Here is a 23,229-nt window from a genome sequence, read left to right as displayed (position 1 = left end):
GGCTTAGCTATGGTTTGGTTTGGATATTATAGGGCTTAGCTATGGTGTGGATATTATAGGGCTTAGCTATGGTGTGGATATTATAGGGCTTAGCTATGGTTTGGATATTATAGGGTTTAGCTATGGTGTGGATATTATAGGGTTTAGCTATGGTTTGGTTTGGATATTATAGGGTTTAGCTATGGTTTGGATATTATAGGGTTTAGCTATGGTTTGGTGTGGATATTATAGGGCTTAGCTATGGTGTGGATATTATAGGGTTTAGCTATGGTGTGGATATTATAGGGCTTAGCTATGGTTTGGTGTGGATATTATAGGGCTTAGCTATGGTTTGGATATTATAGGGCTTAGCTATGGTTTGGTGTTGATATTATAGGGCTTAGCTATGGTTTGGTGTGGATATTATAGGGTTTAGCTATGGTGTGGATATAATAGGGCTTAGCTATGGTTTGGATATTATAGGGCTTAGCTATGGTTTGGTGTGGATATTATAGGGCTTAGCTATGGTGTGGATATTATAGGGCTTAGCTATGGTTTGGTTTGGATATTATAGGGCTTAGCTATGGTTTGGATATTATAGGGTTTAGCTATGGTTTGGTTTGAATATTATAGGGCTTAGCTATGGTTTGGATATTATAGGGCTTAGCTATGGTTTGGTTTGAATATTATAGGGCTTAGCTATGGTTTGGATATTATAGTGCTTAGCTATGGTTTGGTTTGAATATTATAGGGCTTAGCTATGGTGTGGATATTATAGGGCTTAGCTATGGTTTGGTTTGGATATTATAGGGCTTAGCTATGGTGTGGATATTATAGGGCTTAGCTATGGTGTGGATATTATAGGGCTTAGCTATGGTTTGGATATTATAGGGTTTAGCTATGGTTTGGTTTGGATATTATAGGGTTTAGCTATGGTTTTGGATATTATAGGGCTTAGCTATGGTTTGGATATTATAGGGTTTAGCTATGGTTTGGTGTGGATATTATAGGGCTCAGCTATGGTTTGGATATTATAGGGCTTAGCTATGGTTTGGATATTATACGGCTTAGCTATGGTTTGGATATTATAGGGCTTAGCTATGGTGTGGATATTATAGGGCTTAGCTATGGTGTGGATATTATAGGGCTTAGCTATGGTTTGGTTTGGATATTATAGGGCTTAGCTATGGTGTGGATATTATAGGGCTTAGCTATGGTGTGGATATTATAGGGCTTAGCTATGGTTTGGATATTATAGGGTTTAGCTATGGTGTGGATATTATAGGGTTTAGCTATTAGTTTGGTTTGGATATTATAGGGTTTAGCTATGGTTTGGATATTATAGGGTTTAGCTATGGTTTGGTGTGGATATTATAGGGCTTAGCTATGGTGTGGATATTATAGGGTTTAGCTATGGTGTGGATATTATAGGGCTTAGCTATGGTTTGGTGTGGATATTATAGGGCTTAGCTATGGTTTGGATATTATAGGGCTTAGCTATGGTTTGGTGTGGATATTATAGGGCTTAGCTATGGTTTGGTGTGGATATTATAGGGCTCAGCTATGGTTTGGATATTATAGGGCTTAGCTATGGTTTGGATATTATAGGGCTTAGCTATGGTTTGGTGTGGATATTATAGGGCTCAGCTATGGTGTGGTGTGGATATTATAGGGTTTAGCTATGGTTTGGTGTGGATATTATAGGGCTTAGCTATGGTTTGGTGTGGATATTATAGGGCTTAGTTATGGTGTGGATATTATAGGGCTTAGCTATGGTTTGGTTTGGATATTATAGGGCTTAGCTATGGTGTGGATATTATAGGGCTTAGCTATGGTTTGGTGTGGATATTATAGGGTTTAGCTATGGTGTAGATATTATAGGGCTTAGCTATGGTGTGGATATTATAGGGCTTAGCTATGGTGTGGATATTATAGGGCTTAGCTATGGTGTTGATATTATAGGGCTTAGCTATGGTGTGGATATTATAGGGCTTAGCTATGGTTTGGTGTGGATATTATAGGGTTTAGTTATGGTTTGGTGTGGATATTATAGGGCTCAGCTATGGTTTGGATATTATAGGGCTCAGCTATGGTTTGGATATTATACGGCTTAGCTATGGTTTGGATATTATAGGGCTTAGCTATGGTGTGGATATTATAGGGCTTAGCTATGGTGTGGATATTATAGGGCTTAGCTATGGTTTGGTTTGGATATTATAGGGCTTAGCTATGGTGTGGATATTATAGGGCTTAGCTATGGTGTGGATATTATAGGGCTTAGCTATGGTTTGGATATTATAGGGTTTAGCTATGGTGTGGATATTATAGGGTTTAGCTATGGTTTGGTTTGGATATTATAGGGTTTAGCTATGGTTTGGATATTATAGGGTTTAGCTATGGTTTGGTGTGGATATTATAGGGCTTAGCTATGGTGTGGATATTATAGGGTTTAGCTATGGTGTGGATATTATAGGGCTTAGCTATGGTTTGGTGTGGATATTATAGGGCTTAGCTATGGTTTGGATATTATAGGGCTTAGCTATGGTTTGGTGTTGATATTATAGGGCTTAGCTATGGTTTGGTGTGGATATTATAGGGTTTAGCTATGGTGTGGATATAATAGGGCTTAGCTATGGTTTGGATATTATAGGGCTTAGCTATGGTTTGGTGTGGATATTATAGGGCTTAGCTATGGTGTGGATATTATAGGGCTTAGCTATGGTTTGGTTTGGATATTATAGGGCTTAGCTATGGTTTGGATATTATAGGGTTTAGCTATGGTTTGGTTTGAATATTATAGGGCTTAGCTATGGTTTGGATATTATAGGGCTTAGCTATGGTTTGGTTTGAATATTATAGGGCTTAGCTATGGTTTGGATATTATAGTGCTTAGCTATGGTTTGGTTTGAATATTATAGGGCTTAGCTATGGTGTGGATATTATAGGGCTTAGCTATGGTTTGGTTTGGATATTATAGGGCTTAGCTATGGTGTGGATATTATAGGGCTTAGCTATGGTGTGGATATTATAGGGCTTAGCTATGGTTTGGATATTATAGGGTTTAGCTATGGTTTGGTTTGGATATTATAGGGTTTAGCTATGGTTTTGGATATTATAGGGCTTAGCTATGGTTTGGATATTATAGGGTTTAGCTATGGTTTGGTGTGGATATTATAGGGCTTAGCTATGGTGTGGATATTATAGGGTTTAGCTATGGTGTGGATATTATAGGGCTTAGCTATGGTTTGGTGTGGATATTATAGGGCTTAGCTATGGTTTGGTTTGGATATTATAGGGCTTAGCTATGGTTTGGATATTATAAGGCTTAGCTATGGTTTGGTTTGGATATTATAGGGCTTAGCAATGGTTTGGTGTTGATATATTATTGATATTAAATAACAAAATAATTCTATTGGAACAAAACTAACTCTTTTAAATAACATGTGGTAATTATTTTTTAATACATTTCATCAGGATCAAAATGATCCTTCCTTGTCTTGATTCTGTCTGTTCTGTCTCTTCATCGTGAGTTGATTTTTGCTTTAATGTGATGTCAAGCAAAGCACTACAGAAAGAGATATTCAGATGTTTACAAATGTTGTGAAAAATATAACGGGAAGCATGTGATCCATAAACGTTTTGTTGGCCGCCCCCCATTCTTTGTAGTTTTAACAATTCCTACAGTACAGAACTAGTCAAGTGTAGACCTTCAGTGGAATGCCCCTTTAAAACCACACATCGGTTCAACAACTGCAGAGTTTGTACCCGTTTTTAAGATATTACTCACTGTTTTTAATCAGTTCTCCTGTCTCCTCCTCTTCTTCCAATGTGACAGTAATCTCCCCCACTTCCTTCATTCCAAAAACGTCTTCCTCTTCTTTTACTGTAACATCCTCCTCTTTCACTCTGAACGCGTCTTCATCTTCTGTCAATGTAACGTCTTTCTCTTCTTCTTTCACTGTAACAGCCTCGATCTCTGCTTCTTTTTTTACTGTGACATCTTCTTCTTCCTTCTCCTCTTTCACGACAATGTTCAGCCCCAGAGCTTCTTTCTCCGTCCAGCAGATCCCCTCTTTGGAAGTGGGGGAGTTGTTTAATGAGCTCATGGTCGGGATGTTAGCTAGTTAGCATTAGTGACTAGGCTAGCACTACTGCTAATTTACCCTGCCAGCTAGCTAGCTAGCTGACTAACAACAACGTAAATATTCAGTTAAATGGTGTAACTAGCTAGTAGATACGACACGTGTGTTTATAACACAGTGTCTAATATACAACGAAACGGTTCAAAGAGCTTGAATGTTTTCGGCTATGTTGGCTAGAGAGATACGGAGGTGGATAACTCGCTGTTGTTGTTGAAGAAGAGTCCCGTCCATTAGATTATACGTCACACCGGCAGCATTGCCTGAAACAAGCACATCCCCATCTGCTGGCTGGGGAGGGTAACACAGTCAAGGGACATTTCCATTTTGGTTCATACTCACTGTAGAAACATCTGTTGGGTTGGTATAATGTGGAACGACCCACCTCATTGGTTAATAGTCACTGTAGTAGACATCTGTTGGGTTGGTAGAATGTGGAAACACCCACCTCATTGGTTAATATTCCCTGTAGTAGAAACATCTGTTGGGTTGGTAGAATGTGTAAAGGCCCACCTCATTGGTTAATATTCCCTGTAGTAGAAACATCTGTTGGGTTGGTAGAATGTGGAAACACCCACCTCATTGGTTAATATTCCCTGTAGTATAAACATCTGTTGGGTTGGTAGAATGTGGAACGACCCACCTCATTGGTTAATATTCACTGTAGTAGAAACATCTGCTGGGTTGGTAGAATGTGGAGAGAAGTACTGAGTAGGTCCAAACTGCTCCTACACGGTGTAACAGTACTGAGTAGGTCCAAACTGCTCCTACACGGTGTAACAGTGCTGAGTAGGTCCAAACTGCTCCTACACAGTGTAACAGTACTGGGTAGGTCCAAACTGCTCCTACACGGTGTAAAAGTACTGAGTAGGTCCAAACTGCTCCTACACGGTGTAAAAGTACTGAGTAGGTCCAAACTGCTCCTACACGGTGTAAAAGTACTGAGTAGGTCCAAACTGCTCCTACACGGTGTAAAAGTACTGAGTAGGTCCAAACTGCTCCTACACGGTGTAACAGTACAACTCTTCTGTTGGCACTCTAAAAGGTCCCAGTTACATTACAAATGGTCCTTTTGTTCGATAAGCTCCTTCTTTATATCCATAAAAACTCAGTTTAGCTGGCACGCTTCAGTTAATAATCCACTTGGTTTCCTTCCTTCAAAATGCATACAAAATGGATCCCAAACGTTACCAATAAACTTATCCAAACAAGTCAATCAACGTTTATAATCAAACCTTAGGTACCCTGATACGCAAATAAACGATAAAATTTAAGACGGAGAATCGTTGTCTTTACCCGAGAAAAATACCAGAGAATGCGCTCTTATGCACGCGCTTGGAAACAGCCAAAATGGGAGCCACCTAGAAAAACAAAAAGTTCTGGCAAAGTTTTCAAAAAACCAGCCTGAAACTCTTTCTAAAGACTGTTGACATCTAGTGGAAGCCCTAGGAACTGCAATCGAGCACGATTTCGCCCTATTATAAAAGAGCCAGCCATTGAAATCAGTGGTAGGATGACATTTTTTGGGAGGGATGATTTGTCCTCTGGTTTTTGCCTGCCATATCAGTTCTGTTATACTCACAGACATTATTGTAACAGTTTTAGAAACTTTAGAGTGTTTTCTATCCAAATCTACCAATTATGTGCATATCCTAGGTTCTGGGCCTGAGTAGCAGGCAGTTTACTTTGGGCACGCTTTTCATCCGAACGTCAAAATACCGCCCCCTATCCCAAGAAGTTAAACAGGTCAACATTCACAAGGCCGCAGGGCTAGACGGGTTACCAGGACGTGTACACTAAGCATGCGCTGATCAACTGGCAAGTGTCTTCACTGACATTTTCAACCAGTCCCTGACTGAGTCTGTAATACCAACATGTTTCAAGCAGACCACCATAGTCCCTGTATCCAAGAACATTAAGGTAACCTGCCTAAATGACTACTGACCCGTATCACTCATGTCTGCTGCCATGAAATGCTTTGAAAGTATGGTCTTGGCTGACATCAACACCATTATCCAAGAAACCCTAGACCCACTCCAATTTGCATACCTCCCCAGCAGATCCATAGATGATGCAATCTCTATTGCACTCCACATTGCCCTTTCATACCTGAACAAAAGGAACAACTATGTGAGAATGCTATTCATTGACTACTCATTCAAAACCATAGTGCCCTCAAAGCTCATCAATAAGCTCAGGACCCTGGGACTAAACACCTCCCTCTGCAACTGGATCCTGGACTTCCTGACGGGCCACCCCCAGGTGGGAAGGGTAGGTAACAACACATCCTCCACGCTGATCCTCAACATGGGGGCCCATCAGGGGTGCGTGCTCAGTCCCCTCCTGTACTACCTGTTCACTCATGCCTGCACGGCCAGACACAACTCCAACACCATAATTAAGTTTGCTGATGACACAACAGTGGTAGGCCTGATCATCGACAACGACGAGACAGCCTATAGGGAGGGGGTCAGAGACCTGACCGTGTGGTGCAAGGACAACAACCTCTCCCTCAACGTGATCAAGACAAAGGAGATGATTGTGGACTACAGGAAAAAGAGGACTGAAAACGTCCCCATTCTCATCAACGGGGCTTTAGTGGAGCAGGTTGAGAGCTTCAAGTTCCTTGGCGTCCACATCACCAACAAACTAACATGGTCCAAGCACACCAAGACAGTCGTGAAGAGGGCACAACAAAACCTATTCCCCCTCAGGAGACTGAAAAGATTTGGCATGGGTCCTCAGATCCTCAAAAGGTTCTACAGCTGTACCATTGAGAGCATCCTGACGGGTTGCATCACTGCCTGGTATGGCAACTGCTCGGCCTCCAACCGCAAGGCACTACACAGGGTAGTGCGTACAGCACAGTACATAACTGGGGCCAAGCTTCCTGCCATCCAGGACCTCTATACCGGGCGGTGTCAGGGGAAGGCTCTAAAATTTTTCAAAGAGTCACCCTAATCATAGACTGTTCTCTCTGCTTCCACACGGCAAACGGTACCGGAGCACCAAGTCTAGGTCTAAGAGGCTTCTAAACAGCTTCTACCCCCAAGCCATAAGACTCCTGAATATCTAATCAAATGGCTACCCAGACTATTTGCATTGCCCCCCTTTTACATCGCTGCTACTTTCTGCTATCATCACTTTAACAACTCTACCTACATGTACATATTACCTCAATTACCTCGACTAACCGGTGCCGCCGCACATTGACTCTGTCCCAGTACCCCCTGCATATAGCCTCCACATTGACTCTGTACCGGTACCCCCTGTATATAGCCTCCACATTGACTCTGTACCGGTACCCCCTGCATATAGCCTCCACATTGACTCTGTACCGGTACCTCCTGCATATAGCCTCCACATTGACTCTGTACCGGTACCTCCTGCATATAGCCTCCACATTGACTCTGTACCGGCACCCCCCTGTATATAGCCTCCACATTGACTCTGTACCGGTACCACCTGTATATAGCCTCCACATTGACTCTGTACCGGTACCCCCTGTATATAGCCTCCACATTGACTCTGTACCACCTGTATATAGCCTCCACATTGACTCTGTACCGGTACCACCTGTATATAGCCTCCACATTGACTCTGTACTGGTACCCCCTGTATATAGCCTCCACATTGACTCTGTACTGGTACCCCCTGTATATAGCCTCCACATTGACTCTGTACCGGTACCTCCTGTATATAGCCTCCACATTGACTCTGTACCAGTACCCCCTGCATATAGTCTCCACATTGACTCTGTACCAGTACCCCCTGCATATAGTCTCCACATTGACTCTGTCCCGGTACCCCCTGTATATAGCCTCCACATTGACTCTGTACCAGTACCCCCTGTATATAGCCTCCACATTGACTCTGTCCCGGTACCCCCTGTATATAGCCTCCACATTGACTCTGTACCAGTACCCCCTGTATATAGTCTCCACATTGACTATGTCCCGGTACCCCCTGTATAAAGCCTCCACATTGACTCTGTACCAGTACCCCCTGTATAAAGCCTCCACATTGACTCTGTACCAGTACCCCCTGTATAAAGCCTCCACATTGACTCTGTACCAGTACCCCCTGTATATAGTATCCACATTGACTATGTCCTGGTACCCCCTGTATATAGTCTCCACATTGACTCTGTACCGGTACCTCCTGTATATAGTCTCCACATTGACTCTGTATCGGTACCCCCTGTATATAGCCTCCACATTGACTCTGTACCAGTACCCCCTGTATATAGCCTCCACATTGACTCTGTACCAGTACCCCCTGTATATAGCCTCCACATTGACTATGTCCCGGTACCCCCTGTATATAGTCTCCACATTGACTATGTACCAGTACCCCCTGTATATAGTATCCACATTGACTATGTCCCGGTACCCCCTGTATATAGTCTCCACATTGACTCTGTCCCGGTACCCCCTGTAAATAGTATCCACATTGATTATGTCCCGGTACCCCCTGTATATAGTCTCCACATTGACTCTGTACCAGTGCCCCCTGTATATAGTCTCCACATTGACTATGTCCCGGTACCCCCTGTATATAGCCTCCACATTGCCTATGTCCCGGTACCCCCTGTATATAGCCTCCACATTGCCTATGTCCCGGTACCCCCTGTATATAGTCTCCACATTGACTATGTCCCGGTACCCCATTGGAAGCAGTGGTATGGTTTCTCCCACGTGTGTGTCCTCTCATGTGATTTTAGATGCTGTGTGTACGGTGTTTCCTAAGACACATTGGTGTGGCTGGCTTCCGGGTTAAGTGTGTCAAGAAGCAGTGAGATGTATAAAGAGAAGCATGTGTTGATTGATTAGTGAAACATTTTTAATGAGTTAGAATTGAAAACAAACTTAACATCTACTACACATCTGCACATTAGGCAATTTCTGGTTCATTCAGTCTAACAAACATATATAATTTAAAAGAAATAAGCACCCAGGTCTATAATGTCTATAATGTATATAATGAATGTCCACATTATATTTATATTATATAAAATAAGCACATAGGTATATAATGGTCATTTATGTAAATAGGAAAACCTGCAAAATCGGCAGTGTATCAAATACTTGTTCTCCCCACTGTCTGTAACAATACACAATACACAGATGTATATAATGACAATACACAATACACAGATGTATATAATGACAATACACAATATACAGATGTATATAATGACAATACACAATACACAGATGTATATAATGACAATACACAATACACAGATGTATATAATGACAATACACAATACACAGATGTATATAATGACAATACACAATACACAGATGTATATAATGACAATACACAATACACAGATGTATATAATGACAATACACAGATGTATATAATGACATTACACAATACACAGATGTATATAATGACAATACACAATATACAGATGTATATAATGACAATACACAGATGTATATAATGACAATACACAGATGTATATAATGACAATACACAGATGTATATAATGACAATACACAGATGTATATAATGACAATACACAATACACAGATGTATATAATGACAATACACAATACACAGATGTATATAATGACAATACACAATACACAGATGTATATAATGAATGTCCACTAGTGCCGTTCCACATTATATTTATATTCAGACAACAATATGTTCCATTAATCAAATGCAGCACCTGTGTTTTCTCTGACATGGTGGAATAATACTAATGGGAACATTCATGAGGAAGCGAGTGTCAAAAAATTGTCAACGTTATCAGAACGACATCATCAAATTGTTCATACACCTTTAGCGTGAAGAACTCAATGAAACACAACAACTTAAATTCATAACATTTCTAGGTTAAAATCAAGAAATGCACATTCTACTAAATCTATTTTATAATTGGAATTTTAAAATATCCAAATCATATTTTTCATATCAACATTTCATTTAAAAACAACCTCAAAAACATAAGTCAGAACACAGCCTCTCTATTCTGTCATGTGATTGCAGGTCCTCTGACTGGGAAAGTATGTTAAGATTTCTCTCCAGAGTGTATTCTCTTCTTATGTTTGTTCAGGCTTCCTAACTGGGTAAAACTCTTTGCACAATGGGAGCAGTGGTGTGGCTTCTCCCCTGTGTGTATCATCTCATGTGATTTTAGGTCCTGTGATCTTGAAAATCTCTTTCCACAGTAGAAACATTGGAATGGCTTTTCTTCTGTGTGTATTATATTATGGTTGTTCAGGTTCCCTAACTGTATAAAACTCTTTCCACACTGGGAGCAGTGGTAAGGCTTTTCTCCTGTGTGTATTCTCTTATGTTTGTTCAGGCTCCCTAACTGGGTAAAACTCTTTCCACAATGGGAGCAGTGGTGTGGTCTATCCCCTGTGTGTTTCATCTCATGTGATTTTAGTTCCTGTGATCGTGAAAATCTCTTTCCACACTGGGAACATTGGAAAGGCTTTTCTCCTGTGTGTATTCCTTTATGCTTTTTCAGGTTCCCTAACAGGGTAAAACTCTTTCCACACTGGGAGCAGTGGTGTGGCTTCTCCCCTATGTGTGTCCTCTCATGCTGTTTCAGTTTCCATAAAAACTTAAAACTCAAATTACACTGGGAGCAGTGGTGTCGTCTCACTGGTTTGGGCGCATCTGGGTCTGGTTCCCCTGAAGGACTCTTCTTCCCTCTGTCAGAGTGAGAGTCTGGTCTCTCTCCTGCCAAAGACAGAGTATTTAGTTAAACAGAGAGACATGAATGCAATCTGCTCTTCCTATGAGGTTTAATCCATTACCCTGATGTAAAATATAGTGGCACAGGAGGAGATGGCTGCCGTTTTACAGGCTCTTAATCAATTGTGCTATTGTGTGTTTTTTCACGTTATTTGTAACTTATTTGGTACATAATGTTTCTGCCACAGCAGTCTACTGCTGCTCTTTAATTGTTAGTTATTTTTATTCATCGATTTGTTACTTAACTCTTATTTTTCTTAAAATGGCATTGTTGTTTAAGGCCTTGATGTATTCCTGTTATATTTTGGCACATGTGACAAATAAAATCTGATTTGATTACTAGATCCCTCATTATTAAACTTTACATTTGGATCCTGGATGCCGATTGGTTAATAGCCGTTAGTTAGTCACAATACTACCCGGGTAATGGGTGTTAACAGTTCCATTTGAATCATTCCTACACATCCACTGTCCCACAGCCCAGCCAGGCAATGTATCAACTAATCTCCACTGTCCCACAGCCCAGCCAGGCAATTCATCAACTAATCTCCACTGTCCCACAGCCCAGCCAGGCAATTTATAAACTAATCTCCACTGTCCCACAGCCCAGCCAGGAAATTAATCAACTAATCTACACTGTCCCACAGCCCAGCCAGGCAATTCATCAACTAATCTCCACTGTCCCACAGCCCTGCCAGGAAATTAATCAACTAATCTACGCCGATTAAAACACCTGGTATTTCGGGCCTACCGAGTGGCGCAGCAGTCTATTTATTTAACCTTTATTTAACCTTTATTTAACTAGGCAAGTCAGTTAAGAACAAATTCTTACTTACAATGACGGCCTAGGAACAGTGGGTTAACTGCCTTGTTCAGGGGCAGAACGACAGATGTTTAACTTGTCAGCTCGGGGATTCGATCTAGAAACCTTTCGGTTACTGGCCGAACGCTCTAACCACTAGGCTACCTGCCGCCCCGGTCTAAGGTAATATTGATAATTATTAGGACCTTATTCTGCGTACACACCGATTAGCGCGAGTGAAGTGAGTTCGGAATGTATCCATATTTGTCATTTTCGCATAAAAACATTGTAATTCACAAAAATAACATGGTCGCTGTGGTAGAAGTTTGATTTTGAAAAGGTGATTTTCTGCATCAATGCCATCAGGTAGACAACATGGACACATCTGAATTCAAACAGGTTTATTAGAGCCATTTTGGTATCAGAAAGAAAACGTATTAGTAGATATTTTGGTTGAATATAAAATGTATTGAACGTTCCAGAATCTGAATAGTTCCAGAATCTGAATAGTTCCAGAATCTGAATAGTTCCATGCCTGATGTCAGTGTACATTCATGTTGTTGTCAGTGCCCTGTTTAATGTTACACACTTCCTTCTCCTTCTGCATTCCCCCTCATAAACATCCTGTCCCCCCTTACCTCTTCCCTGTCTACTGTACCCATGTGGAAGAGGTAAGTTACTGCAAAATCTTCCCATGAAAATCATAATCCTAAACTCATGCTGGAGGGTCATGTCAGGATGAGCCTGCAGGAAGGGTACAACATGAGGGAGGAGGATGTCTTCCCTGTAACGCACAGCATTGAGATTGGCTGGGATGATGCTGTGACACACCGCCCCAGACCATGACGGACCCTCCACCTCGATCCCGCTCCAGAGTACAGGCCTCGGTTTAACGCTCATTCCTTCGACGATAAACGCAAATCTGACCTCACCCCTGGTGAGACAAAAGCGCGACTCGTCAGCGAAGAGCACTTTTTGACAGTCCTGTCTGGTCCAGCGACGGTGGGTTTGTGCCCATAGGCGATGTTGTTGCCGGTGATGTCTGGTGAGGACCTGCCTTACAACAGGCCTACAAGCCCTCAGTCCAGCCTCTCTCAGCTTATTGCGGACAGTCTGAGCACTGATGGAGCGATTGTGCGTTCCTGGTGTAACTCAGGCAGTTGTTGCCATCCTGTACCTGTCCCGCAGGTGTGATGTTCGGATGTACCGATCCTGTGCAGGTGTTGTTACACGTGGTCTGCCACTGCGAGGACGATCAGCTGTCCTTCCTGTCTCCCTGTAGCGCTGTCTTAGTTGTCTCACAGTACGGACATGGCAATTTACTGCACTGGCCACATCTGCAGTCCTCATGCCTCCTTGCAGCATGCCTAAGCCACGTTCACGCAGATGAGCAGGTACCCTGGGCATTTTTCTTTTGGTGTTTTTCAGAGTCAGTAGAAAGGCATCTTTAGTGTACTAAGTTTTCAAAACTGTGACCTTAATTGCCTACCGTCTGTAAGCTGTTAGTGTCTTAACGACCGTTCCACAGGTGCATGTTCATTAATTGTTTATGGTTCATTGAACAAGCATGGGAAACAGTGTTTAAACCCTTTACAATGAAGATCTGTGAAGTTATTTGGCTTTTTACTTATTATCTTTGAAAGACAGGGTCCTGAATAAGGGGCGTTTCTTTTTTTTGCTGAGTTTATATGTTAAAACACTTCTAATGTGTTAATATGGTCACTGACAGTGTTTTGTAATGGTCTCCCACCGTGATATGTATTCATTTCAGTCATTGATTTGTGAATGCTGTACATGCTAGCTAGTCGCTTGTACATGCCGTCATTGGGCTAGCATGGCTGTTGAGGAGTTGGTGCTCGAGGTCTGCACGGGTCCAACAGACCTGGAAATTCAGAGATCCGACCCGGGATCCGGGTCCCAAATTCGGACTTTTGTCTTGGATCTGGGTCAGGTCTGATATAATTTCTACGAGTCTTGGGGTATGTGCAATTTTACGGACTGGACCCGATTGGACCAGTCCAGAGAACTGCGTGAGCTTCTTATCTGTGTCAGCCAATTGCAACACAATAAAACATAGCTTTTTGTCCAGCTGAAACTGGTTCTGGCTGCTGACGTCACGTGCTCCTGCTGCTGAGGAGAGAGAAAATGTAGCCCTGGCCTACTGATCGGTAACTAGGTTACTGTTATAAAGATAATCATTATATTGTTAGATTAAAGGAGCAACCCTGGTTGGCCTAAAACATTTTTCCTCATCTCAAGGTCAACGGCCAGAGTCAGTTGGAACGCATAGCTAAGCCCTATAATATCCACACCAAACCATAGCTAAGCCCTATAATATCCACACCATAGCTAAGCCCTATAATATCCACACCATAGCTAAGCCCTATAATATCCACACCATAGCTAAGCCCTATAATATCCACACCATAGCTAAGCCCTATAACATCCACACCATAGCTAAGCCCTATAACATCCACACCATAGCTAAGCCCTATAATATCCAAACCATAGCTAAGCCCTATAATATCCACACCATAGCTAAGCCCTATAATATCCACACCATAGCTAAGCCCTATAACATCCACACCATAGCTAAGCCCTATAACATCCACACCATAGCTAAGCCCTATAACATCCACACCATAGCTAAGCCCTATAATATCCACACCATAGCTAAGCCCTATAATATCCACACCATAGCTAAGCCCTATAATATCCACACCATAGCTAAGCCCTATAATATCCACACCATAGCTAAGCCCTATAATATCCAAACCAAACCATAGCTAAGCCCTATAATATCCACACCAAACCATAGCTAAGCCCTATAATATCCACACCAAACCATAGCTCAGCCCTGTAATATCCACACCATAGCTAAGCCCTATAATATCCACACCAAACCATAGCTAAGCCCTATAATATCCAAACCATAGCTAAGCCCTATAATATCCACACCAAACCATAGCTAAGCCCTATAATATCCACACCAAACCATAGCTAAGCCCTATAATATCCACACCAACAATAGCTAAGCCCTGTAATATCCAAACCAAACCATAGCTAAGCCCTATAATATCCACACCATAGCTAAGCCCTATAATATCCACACCATAGCTAAGCCCTATAATATCCACACCAAACCATAGCTAAGCCCTGTAGTATCCACACCATAGCTAAGCCCTATAATATCGAAACCAAACCATAGCTAACCCCTATAATATCCACACCATAGCTAAGCCCTATAATATCCACACCATAGCTAAGCCCTATAATATCCAAACCAAACCATAGCTAATCCCTATAATATCCACACCATAGCTAAGCCCTATAATATCCAAACCATAGCTAAGCCCTATAATATCCAAACCATAGCTAAGCCCTATAATATCCACACCATAGCTAAGCCCTATAATATCCACACCATAGCTAAGCCCTATAATATCCACACCAAACCATAGCTAAGCCCTATAATATCCAAACCATAGCTAAGCCCTATAATATCCAAACCATAGCTAAGCCCTATAATATCCACACCAAACCATAGCTAAGCCCTATAATATCCACACCAAACCATAGCTAAGCCCTATAATATCCACACCATAGCTAAGCCCTATAATATCCAAACCATAGGTAAACCCTATAATATCCACACCATAGCTAAGCCCTATAATTTCAAAACCAAACCATAGCTAAGCCCTATAATATCCACACCATAGCTAAGCCCTATAATATTCAAACCATAGCTAAGCCCTGTAATATCCACACCAAACCATAGCTAAGCCCTATAATATCCACACCATAGCTAAGCCCTATAATATCACCACCAAACCATAGCTAAGCCCTATAATATCCACACCAAACCATAGCTAAGCCCTATAATATCCACACCATAGCTAAGCCCTATAATATCCACACCATAGCTAAGCCCTATAATATCCAAACCAAACCATAGCTAAGCCCTATAATATCCACACCAAACCATAGCTAAGCCCTATAATATCCACACCAAACCATAGCTCAGCCCTATAATATCCACACCATAGCTAAGCCCTACAATATCCACACCAAACCATAGCTAAGCCCTATAATATCCAAACCAAACCATAGCTAAGCCCTATAATATCCACACCAAACCATAGCTAAGCCCTATAAAATCCAAACCATAGCTAAGCCCTATAATATCCACACCAACAATAGCTAAGCCCTGTAATATCCAAACCAAACCATAGCTAAGCCCTATAATATCCACACCATAGCTAAGCCCTATAATATCCACACCATAGCTGAGCCCTATAATATCCACACAATAGCTAAGCTCTATAATATCCACACCAAACCATAGCTAAGCCCTGTAATATCCACACCATAGCTAAGCCCTATAATATCCACACCAAACCATAGCTAAGCCCTATAATATCCACACCATAGCTAAGCCCTATAATATCCACACCATAGCTAAGCCCTAAAACATCCACACCATAGCTAAGCCCTATAATATCCAAACCATAGCTAAGCCCTATAATATCCACACCATAGCTAAGCCCTATAATATCCACACCATAGCTAAGCCCTATAACATCCACACCATAGCTAAGCCCTATAACATCCACACCATAGCTAAGCCCTATAACATCCACACCATAGCTAAGCCCTATAATATCCACACCATAGCTAAGCCCTATAATATCCACACCATAGCTAAGCCCTATAATATCCACACCATAGCTAAGCCCTATAATATCCACACCATAGCTAAGCCCTATAATATCCAAACCAAACCATAGCTAAGCCCTATAATATCCACACCAAACCATAGCTAAGCCCTATAATATCCACACCAAACCATAGCTCAGCCCTGTAATATCCACACCATAGCTAAGCCCTATAATATCCACACCAAACCATAGCTAAGCCCTATAATATCCAAACCATAGCTAAGCCCTATAATATCCACACCAAACCATAGCTAAGCCCTATAATATCCACACCAAACCATAGCTAAGCCCTATAATATCCACACCAAACCATAGCTCAGCCCTATAATATCCACACCATAGCTAAGCCCTACAATATCCACACCAAACCATAGCTAAGCCCTATAATATCCAAACCAAACCATAGCTAAGCCCTATAATATCCACACCAAACCATAGCTAAGCCCTATAATATCCAAACCATAGCTAAGCCCTATAATATCCACACCAACAATAGCTAAGCCCTGTAATATCCAAACCAAACCATAGCTAAGCCCTATAATATCCACACCATAGCTAAGCCCTATAATATCCACACCATAGCTGAGCCCTATAATATCCACACAATAGCTAAGCTCTATAATATCCACACCAAACCATAGCTAAGCCCTGTAATATCCACACCATAGCTAAGCCCTATGCCTCCCGGGTGGCGCAGTGGTCAAGGGCACTGCATCGCAGTGCTAGCTGCGCCACCAGAGTCTCTGGGTTCGCGCCCAGGCTGGGCTGGGTTCGCGCCCAGGCTCTGTCGCAGCCGGCCGCAACCGGGAGGTCCGTGGGGCGACGCACAATTGGCATAGCGTCGTCTGGGTTAGGGAGGGTTTGGCCGGTAGGGATATCCTTGTCTCAGTATGTAAAATGTAATAAAATGTATGCACTCTACTGTAAGTCGCTCTGGATAAGAGCGTCTGCTAAATGACTAAAATGTAAATGTAAATATCCAAACCAAACCATAGCTAATCCCTATAATATCCACACCATAGCTAAGCCCTATAATATCCACACCATAGCTAAGCCCTATAATATCCACACCATAGCTAAGCCCTATAATATCCAAACCATAGCTAAGCCCTATAATATCCACACCATAGCTAAGCCCTATATATCCACACCATAGCTAAGCCCTATAATATCCAAACCAAACCATAGCTAAGCCCTATAATATCCAAACCATTGCTAAGCCCTATAATATCCAAACCATAGGTAAACCCTATAATATCCACACCATAGCTAAGCCCTATAATATCCACACCATAGCTAAGCCCTATAATCTCCAAACCATAGCTAAGCCCTATAATATCCACACCATAGCTAAGCCCTATAATATTCAAACCATAGCTAAGCCCTGTAATATCCACACCAAACCATAGCTAAGCCCTATAATATCCACACCATAGCTAAGCCCTATAATATCCACACCATAGCTAAGCCCTATAATATCCACACCATAGCTAAGCCCTATAATATCCACACCAAACCATAGCTGAGCCCTATAATATCCACACCATAGCTAAGCCCTATAATATCCAAACCAAACCATAGCTAAGCCCTATAATATCCACACCAAACCATAGCTAAGCCTTATAATATCCACACCATAGCTAAGCCCTATAATATTCAAACCATAGCTAAGCCCTATAACATCCACACCATAGCTAAGCCCTATAATATCCAAACCATAGCTAAGCCCTATAATATCCACACTAAACCATAACTAAGCCCTATAATATCCACACCATAGCTAACTCCTATTAATATCCACATACAGTGGACTCCTATTAATATCACAGACTGGACTCCTATTAATATCACACAGGAGACTCCTAAGCCTATAGGTCTGTATTCATTGCACTTGGTCTCGCTACACTCAGATCTGAACGGGTCTCTCTACACTCAGATCTGAACGGGTCGCTCTACACTCAGATCTGAACGGGTCTCTCGGATCCAAACCAGCACGGGTCTGTTTGGGTCTGGTTCTCGTGGGCCTTTCGGACGGATTTCATTTATTTAAAATTAATTTATCCACTGTCTCAACGATGCAGAATCATTTGATTCATCCACTGTCTTAACAATGGAGAGTAATTTGATTTCCAGTTAAGCAATTTTTTTTTTGTCAAAATGATTGAGGAGAAAAGTACGGTTCAACCCATTGGGTATCTCACCGCACCCCCATTTGCCATGTCTTGAAATATGAAGATAGACGGATTAAAAGTTGTACATATTGTAAAACAGACAACTGTCTAACTCTCGCCCATAATTGTTGGACTTTATAGCACTCCCAGAAGACCTGAATCATGGAGTCACTGTTCGTTTTACACTTAGGACATGACTGCCGTTGTGCTGTAGAATTTGAATAAACTGAAGAAAATAAATCCAAGAGAGATGAAGACTTTCTATTGGTACTGTATGATCCCTGAACAAATATAGATGTGGAGACTTTCTATTGGTACTGTATGTACCCTGAACACATATAGATGTGGAGACTTTCTATTGGTACTGTATGTACCCTGAACAAATATAGAGGTGGAGACTTTCTATTGGTACTGTATGTACCCTGAACAAATATAGATGTGGAGACACCCGACAATTGGTCCCTGGGGAGAGTAACAGCCACTATAACGTAAAAAAGAGGGTTAATATGTAAATACATATTATATATATATATGTATTATATATATATATATAGCCTATAAAGGATCTGAGTTCCAGAGTCCATAGCGTTCCATTGCCTATAACGGAGTTGAGTTCCAGAGTCCATAGCGTTCCATTGCCTATAAAGGATTTGAGTTCCAGAGTCCATAGCGTTCCATTGCCTATAACGGAGTTGAGTTCCAGAGTCCATAGCGTTCCATTGCCTATAAAGGATTTGAGTTCCAGAGTCCATAGCGTTCCATTGTCTATAACGGAGTTGAGTTCCAGAGTCCATAGCGTTCCTTATCGGTGGCTATTTTAGGTCGTCAGATCAAATGCCAATTTCTCAGCCGGACTATCACAGAAACTCACAACTTTTGAATGAATAACATGGAATGGATGAAATGTATCAAAATAACTGTTCAAAACAAGAAAAACATTTTAAAAAACATTTGTAAACACAAAATTTGACGAGAAAATGTGTACAAATGTTTTAAAATATGCTTATTTTGGGGAATTTAAAACATTAACTTGTGTTACAAAAGGTTAATAATAGAAACAGTGTAACTGTTTGACAGAAATGGTAATTTTTCCACAATTTACAACATTGGGAATGTTGGTGTTTTTAGACTGAGCTAACATATGGAATTGTTTTAAGATGGTTATGCCATTGATCATTGAGCAATTTGCACACAAAAAAAAGTTTAAACTATGCAAGCCAGTTAAGAACAAATTCTTATTTTACAATGACCACCTACCCCAAGCAAACCCTCCCCTAACCCGGGCGACGCTGGGCCAATTGTGTGCCGCCCTATGAGACACACATTTAACCCTTTATTTCTATTGGCACAAAACTAACTCCATCTGATTTTAAATAACCTGTGGTAATTATTATTGTATACATTTCATCCTGATCAAAAATATCCTTCCTGGTCTTGATTCTGTCCTCTTCATCATTTGAAGTCACACATTAGTTGATTTTTGCTTTAATGTGACGTCAAGCATAGACACTGAGCAAAGCACTACAGAAAGAGATATTCACATGTTTACAAATGTTGTGAAAAAATATAACGGGAAGCATTTGATCCATAAACGTTTAGTTGGCCGCCCCCCACTTTGTAGTTTTAACAATTCCTACAGCACAGAACTATTCAAGTGTAGACCCTCAGTAGAATGCCCCTTTAAAACCACACATCGGTTCAACAACTGCAGAGTTTGTACCCCTGTTTTTAAGATATTACTCACGGTTGTTAATCAGATCTCCTGTCTCCTCTTCTTCTTCCTCCAATGTGACAGTAATCTCCCCCACTTCCCTCATGCCAAAAACGTCTTCCTCTTCTTTCACTGTGACAGTCACCTCCTCTTTTACTGTAACATCCTCCTCCTCTTTCACCCTGAACGCGTCTTCCTCTTCTGTCAATGTAACGTCTTTCTCTTCTTCTTTCACTGTAACAGCCTCAACCTCTGTTTCTTGTTTCACTGTGACATCCTCTTCTTCCTTCTCCTCTTTCACGACAATGTTCAGTCCCAGAGTATCTTTCTCCGTCCAGCAGATCCCCTCTTTAGACGGTGGGGAGTTGTTTAATGAGCTCATGGTTGGGATGTTAGCTAGTTAGCATTAGTGACTAGACTAGCACTACTGCTAATTTACCCAGCTAGCTAGCTGACTAACAACAACGTCAATATTAAATTAAATGGTGTAACTAGCCAGGATATACGACAAATGTGTTTAAAACACAGTGGCTAATATACAACGAAAGCATTTAAAGAGCTGAAATGTTTTCGGCTATGTTGGCTAGAAAGCAATCGAGGTGAATGACTCGCTTTTGTTGTTGAAGAGTCCCGTCCATTAGATTATACGTCACATTGGCAGCATTGCCTGAAACAGGCACATCGCCACCTGCTGGGTGGGAGGGTAACACAGTCAAGGGAAATGTTAATTTCAGTTTGAAACAAAAGGGTAGATTTTTTATTTATTTTATTATATAATATTATGTGTTGATTAGTGAATATTTTTAATGAGTGAGAATTTTAAACACCCTACCATACTACTGTACATCTGCATTTAGGAAATCAATCAAACAAACAGATAATATCCCAATAAGGCAGCTAGGTCCAAACTGCTCCTACACGGTGTAACAGTACTGAGTAGGTCCAAACTGCTCCTACCCGGTGTAACAGTACTGAGTAGGTCCAAACTGCTCCTACATGGTGTAACAGTGCTGAGTAGGTCCAAACTGCTCCTACACGGTGTAACAGTACTGAGTAGGTCCAAACTGCTCCTACACGGTGTAACAGTACTGAGTAGGTCCAAACTGCTCCTACCCGGTGTAACAGTACTGAGTAGGTCCAAACTGCTCCTACATGGTGTAACAGTGCTGAGTAGGTCCAAACTGCTCCTACACGGTGTAACAGTACTGAGTAGGTCCAAACTGCTCCTACACGGTGTAACAGTACTGAGTAGGTCCAAACTGCTCCTACACGGTGTAACAGTGCTGAGTAGGTCCAAACTGCTCCTACACGGTGTAACAGTACTGAGTAGGTCCAAACTGCTCCTACACGGTGTAACAGTACTGAGTAGGTCCAAACTGCTCCTACACGGTGTAACAGTACTGAGTAGGTCCAAACTGCTCCTACACGGTGTAACAGTACTGAGTAGGTCCAAACTGCTACTACACGGTGTAACAGTACTGAGTAGGTCCAAACTGCTCCTACACGGTGTAACAGTACTGAGTAGGTCCAAACTGCTACTACACGGTGTAACAGTACTGAGTAGGTCCAAACTGCTCCTACACGGTGTAACAGTACTGAGTAGGTCCAAACTGCTCCTACACGGTGTAACAGTACTGAGTAGGTCCAAACTGCTCCTACACGGTGTAACAGTACTGAGTAGGTCCAAACTGCTCCTACACGGTGTAACAGTACCAACCCAACTGATGTGTCTACTACAAAGAATACTAACCAATGTGGTGTGTGTAGGCCAACTTATTGTTTACGTGTTTTCTGTTCTAAACTGGGAACAAACAAAAGAAGCAAACTCATTTAAATAATAGGTCAAAGGCTGTCAAAACCCTCCTGATGTTCTGACTGACATGTTGTGTTATCCACCTTCCAGCCATCCATCCACCCACTCAGAAGAGCGGGTGGATGGATTTCTGTAAGTACATAGACGTACAGTTGAAGTCGGAAGTTAACATACACCTTAGCCAAATACATTTAAACTCAGTTTTTCACAATTCCTGACATTTACTCGTAGTAAAAATTCCTTGTCTTAGGTCAGTTAGGATGACCACTTTATTTTAAGAATGTGAAATGTCCGTATAATAGTAGAGAGAATTATTTATTTCAGATTTTATACCTTTCATCACATTCCCAGTGGGTCAGAAGATAACATACACTCAATTAGTATTTGGTAGCATTGCCTTTAAATTGTTTAACTTGGGTCAAACGTTTAGGTTAGCCTTCCAAAAGCTTCCCACAATAAATTGGGGGAATTTTGGCCCATTCCTCCTGACAGAGCTGGTGTAACTGAGTCAGGTTTGTAGGCCTCCTTGCTCGCATACGCTTTTTCAGTTCTGCCCACAAATGTTCTATAGGATTGAGGTCAAGGCTTTGTCAGGACCACTCCAATACCTTGACTTTGTTGTCCTTAAGCCATTTTGCCACAACTTTGGAAGTATACTTGGGGTCATTGTCCATTTGGAAGACCCATTTGCGACCAAGCTTTAACTTCCTGACTGATGTCTTCAGATGTTGCTTCAATATATCCACATCATTTTCCTGCCTCATGATGTCATCTATTTTGTGAAGTGCACTAGCCCCTCCTGCAGCAAAGCACCCCCACAACATGATGCTGCCACCCCCGTGCTTCACAGTTGGGATGGTGTTCTTCGGCTTGCAAGTCCCCCCTTTTTCCTCCAAACATAACGATGGTCATTATGGCCAAACAGTTCTATTTTTGTTTCATCACACAAGAGGACATTTCTCCAAAAAGTACAATCTTTGTCTCCATGTGCAGTTGCAAACCGTAGTCTGGCTTTATGGCGGTTTTGGAGCTGTGGCTTCATCCTTGCTGAGCAGCCTTTTCAGGTTATGTCGATATAGGATTTGTTTTACTGTGTATATAGATACTTTTGTACCTGTTTCCTACAGCATCTTCACAAGGTCCTTTGCTGTTGTTCTGGGATTGACTTGCACT

At 41.6% G+C, this 23,229-nt stretch overlaps 1 protein-coding gene across 1 annotated transcript; it reads right to left on the bottom strand.

Annotated features, from left to right (window-relative positions):
• Positions 1 to 9,668: 9,668 nt before the first annotated feature.
• Positions 9,669 to 21,096, bottom strand: LOC120040575 (gastrula zinc finger protein XlCGF49.1-like). Its single transcript, XM_038985667.1, has 3 exons — positions 21,089 to 21,096; positions 20,277 to 20,314; positions 9,669 to 10,826 (listed from the first exon to the last, which is right to left on the bottom strand). Exons 1-3 carry the CDS (start codon positions 21,094 to 21,096, stop codon positions 10,147 to 10,149), a joined length of 726 nt encoding a protein of 241 aa, XP_038841595.1. The 3' UTR covers positions 9,669 to 10,146.
• Between the last annotated feature and the right edge of the window lie 2,133 nt (positions 21,097 to 23,229).

This window comes from Salvelinus namaycush, unplaced genomic scaffold, assembly GCF_016432855.1.
Source record: "Salvelinus namaycush isolate Seneca unplaced genomic scaffold, SaNama_1.0 Scaffold364, whole genome shotgun sequence".
Classification (NCBI taxonomy): domain Eukaryota; kingdom Metazoa; phylum Chordata; class Actinopteri; order Salmoniformes; family Salmonidae; genus Salvelinus; species Salvelinus namaycush.
This window is presented reverse-complemented; position numbering and strand designations above follow the sequence as displayed.

Excerpts from the sequence above, each read along its gene's own strand:
- LOC120040575 (XM_038985667.1), bottom strand. Across the intron at positions 10,827-20,276 it reads AGGAGATCTGATTAACAACC|GAGAGAGACCAGACTCTCAC; the intron begins GTGAGTAATATC and ends TGTCTTTGGCAG.